This window comes from Chaetodon trifascialis, chromosome 17 (assembly GCF_039877785.1).
Source record: "Chaetodon trifascialis isolate fChaTrf1 chromosome 17, fChaTrf1.hap1, whole genome shotgun sequence".
Classification (NCBI taxonomy): Eukaryota; Metazoa; Chordata; class Actinopteri; order Chaetodontiformes; family Chaetodontidae; genus Chaetodon; species Chaetodon trifascialis.
Window position 1 is genome coordinate 19,829,494 of NC_092072.1, and position 18,805 is coordinate 19,848,298.

The 18,805-nt window shown below is 42.6% G+C and overlaps 1 protein-coding gene across 2 annotated transcripts in view; it reads right to left on the reverse strand.

The window, feature by feature from the left end:
- The window catches only part of arid1ab (AT-rich interactive domain 1Ab), a 53,818-nt gene extending 35,215 nt beyond the window's left edge, over window positions 1-18,603 (reverse strand). For both annotated transcript variants that reach the window (XM_070985159.1, XM_070985158.1), the window contains exon 1: window positions 17,310-18,603. In XM_070985159.1, the coding sequence (XP_070841260.1) occupies window positions 17,310-18,209 (900 nt within the window). In that variant the 5' untranslated portion in view covers window positions 18,210-18,603. The remainder of the gene's footprint in view (window positions 1-17,309) is intronic.
- Between the last annotated feature and the right edge of the window lie 202 nt (window positions 18,604-18,805).

Below are 18,805 nucleotides of genomic sequence, written 5' to 3' on the forward strand. Positions count from 1 at the left end.
ATCTAAACTGTATTTTAAATAAAGCAGCTGACTGTTTTTTACAGAAATTTACTCAGTATATATGTGAGTGTCATTTTATTCTGAGTGCTTTGAGGGACAAATACAAAGCAAGATTGACTTCAAAACTGAGGCTCAAGGGTGGATCGATAATGACTTTAAACTTAGAACCTGTAAGTTTTGCCATTTTTATGTTGCTTTTCGGTTTGTTTTGCTGGTCGGCCTGTTGAATTTGACGTTAGCACATTCCACAACTAATGCAGCTAGCAGGATCTATTGTAGACCACTGGAGTAATGCTAGTATATTTAATATTGGTTGTGAGTTATGAGAAACTGTGAATGCTGAGTGTCATTTGAATAACCAGAGTAATAGTTTAGATGTGGTTTACTGTTTTCTTTTTTTCATGTTGCTTTTTGTGTAGTCTTGCAGTCAGAGCTAAACTTATCTCCACACTTTATACTGCAACACAAGCTCAACCCCTGTCTAACTCTGTGAATCAATCCCATAACATTTACTCATTTTCCTACACTATGGGGCAGGATATTCCCCACACGACAGATGCAGGTGCAATTTTTTTTCTTTCTGAAGATATGCTCCTTTACATTGCTAATAGAGTGAAAACAGAAATGTTTTTGAGTGGAGATGGAGAGGTCAGTCATGGTAAAACCGAAAACATAAATAAAAATACTTGCATCTAAATTTCAGGTCATAATGCCCATCTCGAAAATGTGCACAACAAATGGCTGTGACTCCTGTCTAAACCCTGCTTAATATTATCCAACACCACTCATAACATGTCATAATGGCTTTAAGTGTATGTGGTCTGCAGTCCAGAATAAATCCAGGAAATCCAGGATGTTAAACCTGCTCGAGATGTCTTGTTTTTTTACTCCTCAGCCTCATTCGATCATGTTAACACATCTGTGAGCTGCACACTGGGAGATAGCTGTGGCCAGTCTACTGCTCGGGCCTTCATTGATCTGTTTACCAGCATTTTCCTCGCATTGCTCAAGTTGTTCACATCTAACACACCATTATACATCCTCCAAGATCCCAGAGAGCTTTGTCTGAGGCCTTTGTGAGTGTGTGCGTGTGTGTGTGCACTTTAGCCACACTGCACAACCTCTACTGCATCTTTGTGTATAGAGGTCAGGGACTGCCATAGTAGACTCTGTTCCTCTTTCTCTTAGTTGTAGAATGAGTAGCTCTTTTGAAGGGCACTGCCAAGGCTGGAGCACCGCTGCTGTTGAGTAAGGACCTTGATCATCTGAATTTATTTTCCCACGTTTTAGACTCTGAGTTGAGAGTTAAATCACAACCAAACTATGATTGAAAGTACCATTACTTTAAATATCACAGGGACAAGGCTGAGGGAAAAAATGCCGGCAGAGGGAATGACATGCGTTGCAGTTTTCGGTCTATTTAAATGGAGAACGTGTTTCAAGCTGAAATACCATGCAAGCCAATGTTAAACACTAAACATTTGGATTGACTGGGCTTTCCTACATCAGTAAAACCTTCAATAAAATGGCCAAACTTGTTATTTGTTGTTCATTGTTCAGGGTCTGGCACAGAAAGGGATTTGTTTCTGATGTACTTGAGGAAAATGTCAGGGGTGGAGGTGGTGAGGGCAAGAAAGACACAGTGGAAAGATGATAAGGGGTGCACCACTACTGAGCACAGTGACAATCTGCAACACATCATTTAAGTATCAGCGTCACAATGCACGCATGGGCAGCTCAAAGCACACAATGTATTACGCCAATTTCGGCTCATAATGGTTCGAAGTAAACTATCTTACTACACATGAACTAGCTATTGCATAGAAAGTCCAGCCTGTCACATTTGAACATGAGCAATTTAGTCTGTTTTAATGACTTCTTAGTTACTCGTGTTTGCACTACCTTGACTTGACCAAGCACATCAAGTCCCTGAATTTTTCATGCAACATTAAGGAAACACTATTTGGAACTTCTGGCAATGGCACATTCAGAATTTTACTAATGAAAACTTAAATAAAGTGCACTCTTACTAATCCATTGCTAATCCAGTGTTCTCAGGGGTTTGGCTGCTATAGCTTTCCCTGCTCTGGTATGCCTGCAAACCTTTATGTGTACATATAGCTGGATAACTAACATTCTACAATTAATTTGCTGACATTATGACTCCACTCTGTTGTAGCTAGTGTTAAGCTGTGTTTTAGCATTTACTGTGATCTTGAAATTGCCACTTGTGGAATAGTCCAAAGCTTGACATTTTAATTCCAAATCAAAATTCGTATGGTGCACATCTTTTTGCATATCTATTCACTCTGTTTAAACCCAATATTTCTGCACAGTTGCAACTCATTTTATTAACTGTATACTATTTGTAGAATTAGATTTCAGTGGTGGCTGAATGAGATTGTTCACGATCCAATTTGCAATAACTCCAGAGCGCTGTAAAGTCCAAAAGTCAGAAAAAAAGATGAATGTAATAATTTCCAAAAATTCCCAACATGCTTTTATCTGATGAAAATAATCTGCTTCAATAAATGCACTCCATCAAGATGACAGACATTAGAAGTTTAGATGTGGAGTTTTCTTTGAAAACCTTAATATCAGCTTTGAATGTTTAAAGAAAAAAGAAAACAAAGGGATTGGGTACAGCCCTGCCACTGTCGAGCCAAAGTTACATTAAGTCATTTTACAATGCAATAAAACAATAAATTGAGTAAAGACAACAGGACTGAGCCAACAAGTATCAGAAAGTAACTACATCTTTTATTTGAAAGTAGTTTGATTAAAAAAATATGATATGGAACAAAAACAGGTGCTTATTTCTTCTATTTTCCCAGAATAAAGCGATGCGAATCAAAAGCAACCAGTAAATTGGTGCATTTTGCCTCAATGCCTATTGCAAACACAAATATTGCAGTGTAATTTGTCCTCAATATTATTCACCCCTAAATGAGATTAGAAATATTTCCTGAATGCTTATATTGTATTTCATTATAAAGGCCATGTGGCTACAAAATGACAAATAGGGAGATTCCCTGACGCAGGCGGATCAAAAGGCGAGTGAGGAAGCTTTGCAGCATCCCGCCTATTTGTTTCTGACACGGCTTCAGGCTTATTTTCATTCCAAAAGGTCGAGGTATATTTTGATAGATCTAAGATAGAGAGATCATACAAAATGTTAACTGAAACAAATATTGAACAAATACTGTGCTTTAGTGGTTTTGGCTAGAAAAATCAAGCAAATAATACATGAAAAACAGTGTGATTATTCAGTGTTTCCTCAAGAAGTTCAATTCTGAAACTGATTTCAGAGGTAGATAACTCAAACTCTCATTCTGACTAAAAGGCCAAAATATTCCTGGCAGTGGTTCCTTCTCCACGCAGCATCAAGACCTCCAACAAACTTTCCACTGACAGCAACAAAGTCTCAAACACTGATGGCAACTCAGCTCACAGCAGTGCACTGTCTCTTTTTTTCTGCTCAGTCATCTAATCAATTTCTGGAGGAAACTCTTCCCCTCCCTTTTCTTCTCTCTTCCATAAAAAAATAAATAAATAACCACGATTAGCACATGGCTAATCTGCATAGAGGAAAGCCAGAGCACTCTTGGCAGAAGAGGTTGCACTGAGTATATTGTGTCATGACTGGGCTGCTGGTGGATATTGCAACTATTCAAAGCTGTGTGTGTGTGTGTGTGTGTGTGTGTGTGTGTGTGTGTGTGTGTGTGTGTGTGTGTGTGTGTGTGTGTGTGTGTGTGTGTGTGTGTGTGTGTGTGTATGTATGTATGTGTGTGTGTACATGGGGATGAGGATAGGGATTTGTAAGGGGTTGGGGAGGGTGGGATGGGTTGATTGGGGGGGGGGGGGGGGGGGTTGAGTCTGGAGCAGTGCCTGAGAGCAGAGCTGGAGTGTATGGGGCCGAGCAGAGCAGATGGACCGAGGGGGGGACAGACGATAAACAACTGCTGCTAATTTAATCCGCCACACGGCCACATGGCCTCGGCTCGCCACATACACCATTGTTCTGCGTTAAAGCCCTTCGACACGCAACATACTAGCGCAAACCCAGGCCGGCTAAGGCCGCCCTCATATGGCGGTGGAGTCAGACACATCACACGTCAAAGAGGGACAGGATAACCTACCCTTTAGCTGCATTGTCAACTTTAGGGATGAGATGTGAGTCCAGGAAGGAGCAAGCCTGGTGAATCTGCACACTTAGTTTACTCCACATTAATGCTGTTGTCCACAGTCACAGTGGGAGCAGCCCGGTAGGATGGGTCTTTCACTGTTTAAGCACTGAACACTTCCACTGCAGAAGCAAAGGCTTAAGCTCTTTACCCCAGGACAAGCGACAGCGATCCTCAGCCGCTTTCTCCACTGATACCTTCCCAGCTGTACGAGGAGCACTGCTGACAACACTTAAACCCAGGCAAACTTTAAGCTGGTAATGTACAGGTAGATACTCAGTCCATGTTTGTTTGTTACAAACATGCTACAAACACCAGGAAAATGCAAAAAAACAAGACGAAAGACAAGAAAAATGTAAAGAGAAAAATGTCTTAAAGCCAAAAGTGACATACAAATTACTTGTTTTGTCCATCCCATAGTCCAGAGTAGCATAACTCAGGTATCATGGCAGCACTAGTATTGAGTTTTCTTTTAACGAAAACCAGCCCTGACAGGAAGTAAATGCAAAAATGACCCCTGACCGTTACGTTTCAAAACTGTGAAGCTGTCTTAACCAACTTCTATATAAATAACAACCCACACCAGACCACAACAGCAACGTCACCCATGAGATTCTGATGATATCAAAACAGAACATTCACATTTCAACACTGTACGAACGTCACTGATCATTCCTGTTAGAATTCATACCATAGGAGTGAGACAGGAGTTAGACACTGGGTGAATATTTCCCTTTTTCATGAACAGTTCAGACATCTAAACAAACAGGGAAAGCACACAGCTAGGTCCCAGCAGCAACAGCAGCCATGAAGCATTAAAACAAGCTAAAGTATTGCCAACTGGGGTGAGCAAATAGCTGGGGAAAGTACCTGAGAGGTAGAGTGAACAAGAAGCCAAGAAGCTGGGGGAAAAAAACAACCAAAACTCCCACTGAGAAGTTGTGAGTTTGAGCTGACCGCTGCATGACTCTGGATAAAAGCGGGGGGACCTGGGTTGGGCAGAGGAGGGGGGTGGCAGCCTGTGCCTGCTGGTGCCATCATCACCATGAAGAGGCAACAGCACCCTACTCACCCAGATGTTCGCCCAGCTGTTCCAAGAGATGCAAAAGATGTTCAGGGAGGAGAGGAAGAGGGGAACTCGCATGCTCGCATGACAAAACCATCTTTCACATCTCCAGGGGGGTGGGGGGTGGGTGATTTGAGGTTGATAACAGAAACAACAACAAGGAGGCAGGAGTTAAAAAAAACACCTCTCTGCACCTTTATGATTTAAGGGTGGGAAGACACATTTCTGAGCACCTCATTCCCAAACAGCAGCCAAAGGTAATGTCACAGATATAAGAGCCTTTCGTGGGTCAGCTCAAATGTGGTTTGACAGCACATGAATTTTTGAAAGGTCCAGTTATTAGCTTTTTGGGGTTTGCACTGCATTTGCACTACGGTTTCTTAGCTCATCTTCCATTTTGGCTATTCTGTCTTCATGGACACCCAATGCCAAACCGGTGGATTATCCCTTTAAAATAAAGGTTGTGTTTAACTCCTGAAGCTATAGATTTAGCGGAAACATAGCTGAGCAATCAAATTGATGGATGGTAGTAGCACAGTTCATCTACAGGTGGCAGATACATCTTTACTTCTCATGAACTGGTTATATAACTTATTCCAACAAGGCACCAGAAATGTCTAGAAAATGTAGTTTAGACCAGCACATGTATTTCAGTTCTTCCTTGAAAAGAAACTCAACTGATTGGTATCTATTTGACTATGGTGATTAGCGAATGCTGACTGGTGAATAACGACATAGTTGCTAGGTGTTAACTGGTACCCACCACTGCACTGACAGGCCCAGTGTGCCTTGTAAAAAAATAAAAAAAATAAAAGAAAATCTCTCATTAGTTAGATCAGAGCAGCTTGCTGAGACCTCCCAGTTATTTCCTGATATAAAAAAAGAGGTCTGCCTGATGCTGCCCGGGCTGTCAGTGTGATGTTGAGGTTGAGGCTACAAGAGAGTGAACATTCACCCTGACTGCAGGCTGTCAACCTGTCAGGCCAAACTTATATTTCCAGGTGACACCGGCTGATTCTCAGGAATGGAACAAGGGGAGGGGGTGTTTGGAGTGGGAGCTCAGAAAGGCCGAAGGCACGGCCGGTGGGCATGGTGCACATTGTGGTGACAAACGGTAAAGGGCAAAGCACATGTTCGTAGTTTTAACAATGGAGTAATAGTAAACTCTGAGTGATGTATGCTGCATCTGCAGACACAGTTCTTTAAAGAAGGTGACGAATGTTCAAACTCAAAAAAAAAATAAATACCATTTTGGAAGCTGGAGACCCTTTTGGAGAAAAAAAAGATACGCTGCCAGTGCAGTCAAGGTAACGACCTGAAAGATGCAGGTTCATATTAGTGTGAAAGGCTAAGTTCTGCATTCTGTTTGTGTTAGGTAAACTGGGTTTTTTACTCAGCACTGAATGTTTAAGCACTGTTTTATTGAATAAAAAAAGGTTTGCAATAAACCTGTTTTGATTTTTCAAAGTGTGCACAAAAAAAACTATTGTTTTGGTATTGGTACCAAATTTCTGATGACACCCAGCTGTACGAATGTGACTCGTACATTAATCAATTCTTAAACTTTAACCAATTAAACAGTCTGAAATTGAATGAAACTTCTAAACAGCTACGCAGTGACACTTAACAGCTCTCCGTTAAAATGCATTACCTTTGCAAAGAGTGTTTACAGTTACGGTCGACTGACATCCCATAACACAAGGCAGTGTGGCTTATTTAAGGCCACAATGTGAGTACAGCGCAAGAATGGCAGTGGCGCTCAGGTTACATGAGCACTTCAGCAGGACCGCTCAGGGAAGAACAAGCGGTCTCCACTCTCCACCCCTGCTCAGAGATAAGCCACTTGATGCGTTAGCGGGCGGCGACTCCTCGGTCAGCACTGGAAGCAAGACAGTGATCGGTTACATCATGTTGCCGAGGCTCGGCTTGCGCTGCCGAGAAGGATGCTTATTCAGGCTGACCATTGGCACCCTGGACGACCCATTACGATAAGTGTGTCACTCACTACTATGCCAAAAATACCCTGGCTACTGAATGGGGCGAAGCCACTTAAGGACCTGGCTGGGTCACTGCCTGCCTCATGGTTAGAGTCACAACTCTGACACTGACGTCAGACACGCTTCTCTGCACACATACACACACACGGCCAGAGGAAAACACGCTCAGACGTAATCTGAATCACAGACTAGTAATTTCATTGGAGTTCGTGCATTGTAGCAGAGCGGTCCACTTTCAAATATTAACTTTTAGGCTGCAGTGAAGGACTGTGACTAATGAGTGACGGGCTGAGCTGGGCTGGAGAGACCGTTGGGATTGTTCATTTGCACTCTCCAGTTGACTAAACAGATGCACTCATTCACTGCCATGCAAATCTTCAAGTCGGGAGAGGAACACACCAACAACAGTTACTGCCTTTTCCACACTCACAACACCACGCTGTGGAGTCCAAAGTTAGCATCAGTCGGGCACCGAACACTGTTCAAACGTGTCTCTGGTGTATAAATCACTGTCACCTGCCACACAAGCCAGAAACAATGACATTAAACAGCCTTGTTGCGATCGCTTTTGTCTGTGCAACTATGTCCCTGCTGACCACTGACTGCTCTTTTTTTAACCATCAGCCGATCAAATCAAAACAAAACAATGGCTGTGTATCAAACCGGCTGCTAACTGGCCGCCTGGTACACTGCTGCACAGACAGAGGTGCTTGTGTAAACATCCCACTTCTATGACATATTTACATGAATTATTTAGGTCACTTAAAAAGTAGAACTAGCATATATACTTGTTTAAAGAGCTGAACGGCTTACTTTGGACTGTTGGACTGGACAGACAGACTCCAGCTATAAACATTAGTGTCTCTCTCTTATAGTTTTGTGTCATACAGCACGATGTGAAGTTAGTGCTTAGGCTGCATTTTAGTATTATGGTCATCGTGAATTACAGTCCAAACTTGATTATCTGTACACGAACAACACCAGTCCAAAACCCAGGAGGGTTATTTAGGTTTGCAACTAAAGATTAATTTCATTATCAATTAAAGAGCTGACTGTTTTCTTGCTTGACTGACTAATCAATATTAGTCAATGACCTGTTATACAGTGAAAACCGTCAGAAAAAGTTCCCAGAGCTGAGCTGACAAGTTCAAATGTCTTGTTTTGTCCAAATCCTGAAGAGATTTAATTTACTGTCATAGAGGTCTAAGAAAACCAGCACATATGACTGTGGAGCCGGTGAGTTTTGGGCATTTTTACTTAAAAATATTACACAATTAATTAAATAATACAACAGATAATTAAATAATTACACAGATTAAAATCTAGGGCTACAACTGGTTGTTTTCATCACCTATAAACCTGGAAACTATTTTCTTGATTAACAGATCGGTTCACAAAAGGCCATTAAATGTTAAAAATATTCCAAAAGCCCACAATGATGGATTCAAATGGCTTGGTTTGTCCAAAACTGTGATATTTTGCTTAATATGATTGAAGACTAAGAGAACTAGAAAACGTTCACATTTGAAAGGCTGGAAGCAGTCAGGTTTGGCATTTTGGCTGAAAAAAACATTTAAACTATTGAGCAATAGTCAAAACAGTTGCCTATTACTTTTCTGTCAATCAACCAATCAATCATATTATAGTTTCAGCTCTATGAAAGCAGTAAATCCTTTTATTTAAGAAGCTGGAAGCAGCAAACACTCAAATTGAGTAAAATGTAATCTATAAGGTTAAATGTTGTCAGAAAAATATTGTGTATGTGATAAGAGCCATTTGAAACACATTCTTACGTACTTTAAATGAGACGCGCTTTGCATGTCGCGTTATGAATGTTGTCATTTAAATGCATATATTAGTAAAACAAAACAGTGGAAATTGCTTACAGTGATTGCATATGTCCGGGCCACATTCATCACTATAAGCAGATGAATTTTTGTGAGTAAGTACAAAATGAGCCAAACTAGATGACTTGACTGTATGACTATAAACTCATTTTTTAAGATTAATTTCTCTGTCCCGAGCTTTGTGATCCATACAAGCAGATGATCACTGTAACCATGATCACGATGAGCTGAATCCACTGGAACAGCTACTTCAACCAGTTTGTATTTCTGGTGCCAACAAAAACAGGAAAGCATAAACAGAAAGCAAGGCTGTGACCAGAGGGCACAATCCACAAAAACTGACGTCATGATTGAGAACTACAGAAGACATACAGAGAGAGCAGCCAACCACTCCTCGCGTGCTAATGTTGCCTTTTTCCTGTTTTATGTAAAATATATACGATACTGTATATATGAGCCATTGGCTTTTCTTCTGCACGGAGCAAAGGTGAGAGCCGGGAGGAAGTATCATTCTCTGCCTTCTAGCATCAACAACTGCACCAATTTAAAGGTTAACCACTTTATTCCATGAAAACACACACACACACCATACGTCATGTAAATGAAGTCTGTAGTCTCACACAGACTCCGAGGAGGATATTACTATGCTAATCTGGAACATTTTTGAAGGTAAATGTCAAAAGAAATGAATTACGTTTACATTCCAGCATGGCCTGATGCAACAGCACAAGTCTGGCATTTGTCCATCGGGGAAGTTGTTTTCCTCGGTGTATTTTAATGTGCAATACGGAGCGTCCAGTTATTCTCATTAATAATTTGCACCGCCAGGGACGGCCAGTAAACTTTCGATCACCTGTTGAGGTCAGTAACCCTGGAAGTGTTCAGTCAAATCTAGAAACATTTACATGATGGCCAGGGTTCATACCCTGCTGTTTTGTTTTGGGTTTTTTTTGCTTGTTTTTTTCCTGGAGCACCCCCTATCGGGATAAGGAAAGGGTCCTGAGGATGATGAAACCGAGGAAAAAGGCCAGGTTGGAAAATGTAAGATTGTCTGTTGTCATCAGCGGGATGAAAAAGGCCATTACTGCTAAAGAACGACGGTGACACGTGGAGTAAGAGCAGGTCAGAGAGGCTCCTGAGGCAGCGGCAAACACACACACACACACATACACAATGACCACCAAGTAACTGCCGCACTTTAGACACAAATACACACAGCTGTCAGGGGCAGACGAAGATCATTCACAAAACACCCACCCCCTCCTCCCCTGGGTATCACTGACACCGTTTCTCCCTCATGTGCACACACCATCCAGTCTCTGTCTCACACACACACACACACACACACACACACACACACACACACACACACACACACACACACACACACACACACACACACACACACACACACACACACACACACACACACACACACACACACACACACACAGTTGCCGGGAGGCAGCATGCTGTCCATGTGGCCTGTGGAGAATCATTACTCAGCAGTGCAGACTAAAGAGCTGAGAGTGAACTTCCTTTTTGAACGCTCGGGCTTCCTCTTCTCCACGGCACCACCCCCTACAAAACGGAGTCGAAACAGTAGCTGGAAGTTGTTCTGTATGTTTTCTTAGAACGGCGTATTGTGTTGTGTGACTAGCAACAATTGAGAAAGTGCAGGGCCGGCTGTCACAGAACAGTATATCACTTTCTAGTGGCTGTGCACAGGTTGATACTTGGAGTACTGTCCAGTAAAGAAACCTTATCCAAAAAACGCATTGTTTTAAATAAGGATTATCTATGCATCATTTCAAAAACTGTTATCATATCATTTATATTTGCTTTTCTACAGTATTGACTTCTGTTGTATTAGTGTTATTTAAAAATATTTCAAGTTCAATGTCAGTCAGGACATAATATTTTGTTAAATTATAATAAAATTTTTTCAACCAAAAAAACCTTCTGTTTTCATTCCTTTAAGGGACATAACTGAGAATAATAAAAATAATAATTGTGCAATATCATACGCTATGATACAGTGAGAGCATGTTTTTCCCGAGATAGTTACCGTAACATGAAAATCTCAGATTTCAAATAAAACCATATGTTCAATAGAAACTATGGGGCTGTCAAAATTGGTCAAAAATGACATTATTCCTTTTTAAAAACACAAAGGTTCGAACCATTTAAATATCTATTTTTTCACGTTCTGTCCATAAGACAGCAAACTAATACAAGATATACTACCACTAGTATGTTACCTCAACATTAACATGATCTACATACCTTCACATTATAAAATAAACAAAATTAAGTCCTTGACCACATTGCTGAAATATTCGCCCTTTCAGCTTGACCTACGTTGCATTTACATTTTGTATGCAGAGCTTCCTGTTGGTGCCACTGAACGTGTCCTGGAAGACTTCAATGTCCCGGAAAATGGAGGAAATTACGGTCAAATATTACCTGATTATGGACCCTATATTCCCATGATTTTTTGTCTGAGTGACAAATGGAGACGACTGTTAAGTTTTTCCAGTATTGAGCGAGAGTGCAGCAGCCACGAAATGTGCTCAAATGTAATCCATCCAGGTGTTTGAGCACCGTCAGTGTACGTCCACTGACAAGTGTCCAACAACATCATGGAAAGGATCTCGACAGAGATCACCAAGTCTCGTTTGGTCGAAATAAATCCTTAATTCACCAAATCGAGAGAGGAGTGAGGGCAGACATCAGAGAAGCAGTGGGGGAAGCAGTGTGTAGAGCTGGAATACTTTCACATCTAACTCAGGAATTATTTTCAAAGGACATTAAATATGTCGGACTTCAACAGATTCTCCTGGTTAAAAATGATTTTTGGCATAATTACTGGACAAAGGAAAAGGTTTAATGACTTCTGTCCATCATGCAGTGCATTCAGGGCATCCACCGCAGCAGTGCGGTTTCATTTGATTATCTATTCGAATTTAGAATATTCGTTGACGGCCTCAACAACTAAGCGTTTAGTCGATCAAAGTAAACAATGAAATTTGCAGGTTTATCATTTTTCATAAACCACAATAATGACTTCTGTTTGAATTGTCTGATATAAAGTCTGCATCTCAGTGGTACAATTTACAGTTATAGAAAACTGAGGAACACTGCATTTGATAGGCTGGAACTAGTGAAAGTTTGGCCACTTAAGCAGGGCTAAAACAAACCGTTATTCCTATTATTGAGTGACTGAAACATTATTTTCAAATTAGATACATTTTTAATAAAATGTCAGATCCCAGCATAAAATGCACATTAGAATTTGAATGGATATTCAGTTTAGCATCATTTGTAGGTCAAGGAAACGCACCAAATCTGCATTTATTCATGTTTTATATTTTTGCCTGAAAATGACTGAATCAATTACTGAAATAGCTCTGGCCAACAGTTTCAGCTCTAGTATCAACCCCTTGATCACTCAAAAACAAATGCAATGACTTTAAACTCCTGTTTCAGGCTGGCCCCTCTGCCATGTGGCTCCCAGCGTACTTTCAAATTTCCAGTATAATCTCAAATAAGATTTCCAGTAGATCCTTGAACAAACAGCGCACTTAACACAGCTCTGGTGTGCTAAATAAGAGCAAACGGGTCTGTCTAACGCTTTAATTAGTTTTACTTTGGAATAACAATACAGACCCAGGCAAGACATTTGCTCTGTTAAATATTAAATATATTCCATCTTCATTTCTTGGGAGTTTTTGACACAGTAAAGCTGCCATGAAAATATTTATTTGTACGCTACTTTCCAATTTGCAGTGGGGCTTCCCTTGTACATCAGCAGCAGAGCTGTGCGTCTATTAGCAGCAGTCAATTTAACACCCTTGCTTTGGTGTTTTTCATTATATTTTCAACTGTGGGGCTTTCTCAAAGAAATATTTACAAAGTGTCTTCGATTATGATTTAATTCAAACTCAATTTGAGAAGCCAGCCTTGCAGAGCTGAGAGGGCATCCCCGATGGCTCGCTCCCATGTGTTAGGCGGAGGGAAACACCTGGCGTTACAGCATCCAAAACAACCCCGCTGCAGTCCACTTCTGAGGATTTGTGTACAAGGCATAATGAAAAGCCATATGAGCCCTCATCCACCACTCAATAAACACATTAACTCATCTTCAGCAGGTGGCCCAAAGCAGGTGGAGTGGCCCCATTTAAAAAATAATAATAATGAATGTATGAAAAATAATAATAAATCAGCCACGGAATGATCACCGGCAAGAAATCCATAAATTAAAAAGCCGCCCGTGCCACTGTTAATGAATGGAGAGCTGAAGCATTTCATAAACTCTGCTGAAGTACAGCCAGCAGCACTTAGCATGGACAGCTCCTCTGCTGAGGATGGTCTGTGAAAAACTCTGCACGCCAACTTACATCCACTGGCCGCAACGTCGGCCTGCGCGGTCACACGTCACGCCTGGCCTGTCACATCTCCACGCCATCATCTGACCCCAGTTCATGTCCCAAATATGGAAACGACTCATCCCATCTTTCTGTCCACTGGCTCCTGTGAAAGGTCCCGTCCTCCAGGTGCTGTGTCTGCAGGTAACGTGTTCTCTGTACCTGCACCACTGACACCAACACTGATGCAAACACTGATTCCAATTCTTAGTTGACACTAATGAGATTGTGACACAGCCTGTTGGCCTCCAGCAAAAATACAGTCCTGCTACCTTTAGGTGTGCTTAACAACCAAAACATTTAATTACTTTAAGCGACACTCTTCTTTAACTCGCACAATAAGAATGAATCTGGGCTTCTTGAACAAAGAGCAGCTCTGAAAGCACATGAAAAACCTGCATGGATGGTAATCTAGAGATGAGAAAGTGTTAGGAGTGCTGAGACAGACGTCAGTCTCCTTGGTTAAAATGTTGAGAGGATATGGGTTTATGGATATGAACACAAACAAAGCTTACTTCTCTAATCACACCATTATCACCTTAACTTTGAGTGTGAGCGGCTGTGTACTTTAATGGTGATACAGTGCTGTCACTAGCGTAATCTAACTGTCACCTAAAGCAAGTATTATACCCATAAATTCAAGAAAAGTGGAGGCAGATTTCTTTGCACGCTGCTCTCTGGGACATTGAGATGTTACAGCACAGATAAGACAGTTATTCCAAGATCATAACTTCAGTTTGAGCCCTGGAATACAAAGAAAATGTTCAGTCTTTTCTTTTGTCCGTAATATAACCAGAGCGTTACTGAGTCTGGTCCAAATCAGGAACTGACAGTTGAGAAATTACAGAAACTAATCATAATATGTGCAATTTAGAAACATTGATTCTTAAATATGTTCAGAAAAAATATTTTAAAAAAAGACATATAGAATTAAAATAAGTCGATATGAATATGCTGTTCACTAAAGGTATTGACAACAAATAACCTGTCTGGTCATCTCAGTAGTCCCACTAAAAATATGGCCTCAAAAGAATGATGCATGATGGTTAATATTGACTTCAGTGGAGTAAAAAAGCCCACTCTACAGCATGAACATGAATGTTTACAGCTCGTCCAAACGTTTGACTGTAAAAAGGTCTTGATGACCAGAAAGGAGTTCAACAGAGACAAGTGCCTCATACACAAAAACTAAGACGCTGACAATTCACCCTGTTTGCCTACACGTAAAGCCGGCCTTGGGTATGGAACTTCTCTGCACACAGGAAGTGACAAACTGAAATGAAAAAGGGAAATCCAAACTTTCCCCAAAGCAGCAGTGAGCGGCACTAGAGAAAGCGACAGACTCATCAGCGTGAATTCTCTCATCTCTCTACATGCGTACTGGACATCTGGGTTCAAACATTTCGAACTGAAACCTTTTGCGGACACTTAGACAGAGCTATGAATGTGCGAGTAGTGCACTGTGCAGCTTTAAGTGTCTGCAGTTAACCCTGTTGTGGTACAGCAAAGTGGCAAATTAGCAAAATGTGTGAAAAGTGTGCACCTTTAAAGTTTCAAGCAACAAGTGGTGGTGCTATCACTCCTCCAGATGAGCAGAGTGTCCTTAATGACCACTCTTTAGCTGGAGATAAAGTCGGAAAACACTGCACATCTACCTTCCTGCAGAAATAAGATAATACAGCAACACACATGCAGGAATGACCTTTGCCATGATGGTGCTATCATACTCCCACAAGTAACAAAAAAAAAGAAAAGAAAGAAAAGCCAGATCATGGAAAGTCAAAATGACTTTGAGGATCTGGACAGAATACATACAAAATACTGTCACTGGAGGAATAAAAATGAGCAAAGCTAAAAATTCTAGTAATAAAACTAGTCCTCTGCTGTGACACACGTGACACAAAACTGTAGAGTAAAAACAGGGCACGCTATCACTGGAGAGAGCGCAGGCAGGGTCTTCACCTGCCACTGTCGCTTGTCAGCCGGTCACTTCAGAAACCTACCTGCCACGGCGGCAGGTGACCTGAAATTGTCACCTGCTACAACCAACATTTAGCTTTTGTTTGGCAGGTGGCAGGTGCTGATTTCATTCCCTCGATGTAGGTAAGGTAAGCCCTGTTGACATGGTGACACTCTCTGCATGTGGAAGTAAAGTAGGCTATTCTAAACCCACTTAAAAATAAAAAAGGCCCTCTGTGACACTGGCTGACACCTTTGGCTGCTTGTAAACACAACTGCGGCCAGTCCGACCCTCTCACGTGGCCACCAGACGTTCTGGTACACAAGTCTCCTCAACTCCTGATCTGGAAACAGTGGAAAGCACAGTTGTACAACGGGGCTACATGACCACACCTACTCTATGTGCTGTACCAGAGTCAGCCGATTTGAAGGAGCAGCGCACACGGTGTACCCAACAGCAAAAAACTTCAGGTGCACATCTGAGGTCAACAGATAAAAATGACAGCAGAGATGTGACTCAGCACAAGAGAGCTTAAGGTTTAATCAAACAAATAAAAACAATGAGGACGGGGGTCTACATGAGTCCAGTCATCATGCAAATTACTGCAGCGGGAGGAAGTGAACAAAACATGTACTCAAAATGCTTTAAATAAACACAACCAATGAGAAAGTTAGCATTGTGAATGGAGAATGTGCTCTCTGTGTATATCCCTGTTGTTTAGTGAGAATAATCAGATATATTAACATGAAAAAAAATTTTATTTTTTGGGGGGGTTACACAAATGCGTGCAAAATTGCTCATAAAGAATAAAAAGGGAGCAAAAAGACACAGGCACTGTGATGTCTTGACAGTGTGGAGGATATAAGCGGGCAGAGGGGGCTGTTTTTCTGCAGCCTTCCATTAGATGCAATTATAAATGGCCGAGAGCAGAGGGATGGGGAGCCAATCAGATCTCGGCTCGCATGTCAACCTAAGACCAACTGTCTCCTGGCTCTGACAGCAGGATTTTACCTCCATAATTCAAATCCCAAAGCAAAGGCAATCTGCACTTTGCCAACTCCGACCGGCGGGGCCGTGTTTACAAGGCGGCACACGGCGGAGAAACGCAGGCAAAAAAAGGCGGACGGAGCCGCAATGAATGAAACCCTCCGTCAGGATGAATCAATCGCGGTCACAATCACACTTTGATCCAAGTAAACACTTAGCGGACGTGATCGTTGCCATTCACCGGACTGTGAGACGCATCTCCACTTGACTGTGCGCCGGCTTTGACACCGACGGAGAGGGGTCTGTCCGTAATCATTATGCAAATGTTATTTAACGGATATCGCCGTCATTTGCATCTTGTTTATTGCCCTGACAGCCACTGACACAACTTTGATGGCACCGGTGGGAGCACAGCACCGAAAAGAAGCCATTTCGCGGCGGATTCTCGCAGAAATAACATCGATTACAGCACTTGGATCTCCAATGAGGCTGAAGGAGCACTGCGAAGACATCTCCCCTCATCTCCCTCTGCACGCACACACACTTTCCCCTGACAAACTCTGGCTCTACTTAGTCAAACTCTTGCCCTGTACCCAGCAGGGACACACACCGACACCCACGACTCAGAAAGTTGTTTCCAACAGAATATGCGGCTTCTTTCTCTGTCTAAACACTATTGCAGGGGGTGGTATTGGGAGAAACAGAGAGGCAGCCATTTTAGAGCTCTTGCTACATAGACAATGGCTGGTCCAATGCAATATGCAACTCTACAGTGCTTTTCCTGAGCTACTGGGTGACTCAAACTCAGTCAAAGTGTGTCCGAGCAGTAAGTGAACTTTACCTGATTTCTGTTTGGAGGCTGTCCAGTGTTTCCCGGGCTCATAGGAGGCGGATGGTGGGTCCTTTGTTGCCAACCCGGATGGACCCCACCATACTGACTGCTGCCCATATCTCCTGGTCCTTTATTGGCCCCTTCCTGATTGTTATAGTCTCCTTGGGGGTAATTCGGGTAGCTCCTGGCAGAGCTGGGGGATGTCAAAAGCTGATTTAAAGTTGGCGTAGACGTAGGTTGTTGGTTTCCCATGTTATACCTCTGATTATTGTAAGAGGCAGCCATAGCTGTGGTTCCTCCTGCTGGCTGTTGCTTGCCTGGCTGCCCCCCAGCCGCCGGAGGCTGGTTGTTACGCGGGGAATTCATGGCCCCGTATCCTTGGCCCTGATAAGAAGTCCTGTTCTGGAACGGGCTGTAGTTGTTATAATGGTTAGGGTAGCCGTGTTCGTGTGAATTAGGGGGGTAAGGGTCCATCATGCCCGGCCCCGATGCAGCTGCCATGCCAGGGCTTTGTTGTCCGCCATGTTGATGAAAAGGGGCCCGGCTGTAGTGCTGGTTGTAACCGTAAGGAGGTGGAGGAAAGGGGCCCGGGTGGTGGTGTCCCATACCGGGATGGTTATTCCCTTCGGGCCCGCCTGTATCATTCTGATTACTGCTATTATTATTTACCCTGGGCAAATTCCCGTTGCCGTTCTTCATGTCAGGATCCCCTCCTCCCCCAGCATTCCCAGCATCGGTCCCGTCCTGCAGCTCCTTCTGGCCAGGAGATCCGCCGTCAGGTCCCGGTTCCTTATTTTCATGCTGTTTCTCTCCCGGTACCGACTCCTCCTGTGGGTCCCGATCCGGCTTTTTGAGTTCGGATGGCGGGCTAGTGTTGAGAGTGGCGACGCTGGCGACCTGAGCGGCCATGATATCCCTCTCTCTCTCTCTCCCCCACTCTTTCTCTACCTCACTCTCTCTCAGCACGGCGACTCACTCACAGTCAAACTCCGAAAAACCATTGAATATAAATACAATTATATTTATAACAACGTACCCGTTGTCCCGGTTCATTCCCCCTTTGCCCTCCGCCCGGACCGGTATCCGGTAATCCACCGCGACTCCGTTTAAAGTTAAAACAGAGGGGAAAGTTTGGGAAAGAAAAAATATATAAATACAGAGCCAAGGAAATGAATTTCACCGACACAAGTGAGTGTGTGTGTGTGTTGGAGGGGGGGCTTCTGTTACAGAACGAGAGCGCGAGCTAGAAATCACCCAAACCAGCACGAGGCTCCGCGAGACACAGCCATCTTACCGACCTGTCGCGAGAAAATAAAAACCCGGAGCGGAGTAGAGAGCGAAAACTGGATCCGGACCACGCTGACTGTCTAATAACAACATTGTTTATACCCAAGAAAAGCCATTATTGTAGGTCTAATGCGCTTTAAACTGCTCTCATACATAAAAATGTCGACGCTTTCGAAAAGCCCAGTTTGTTAGCATAAAAGACTGGTCATCCTGAGACT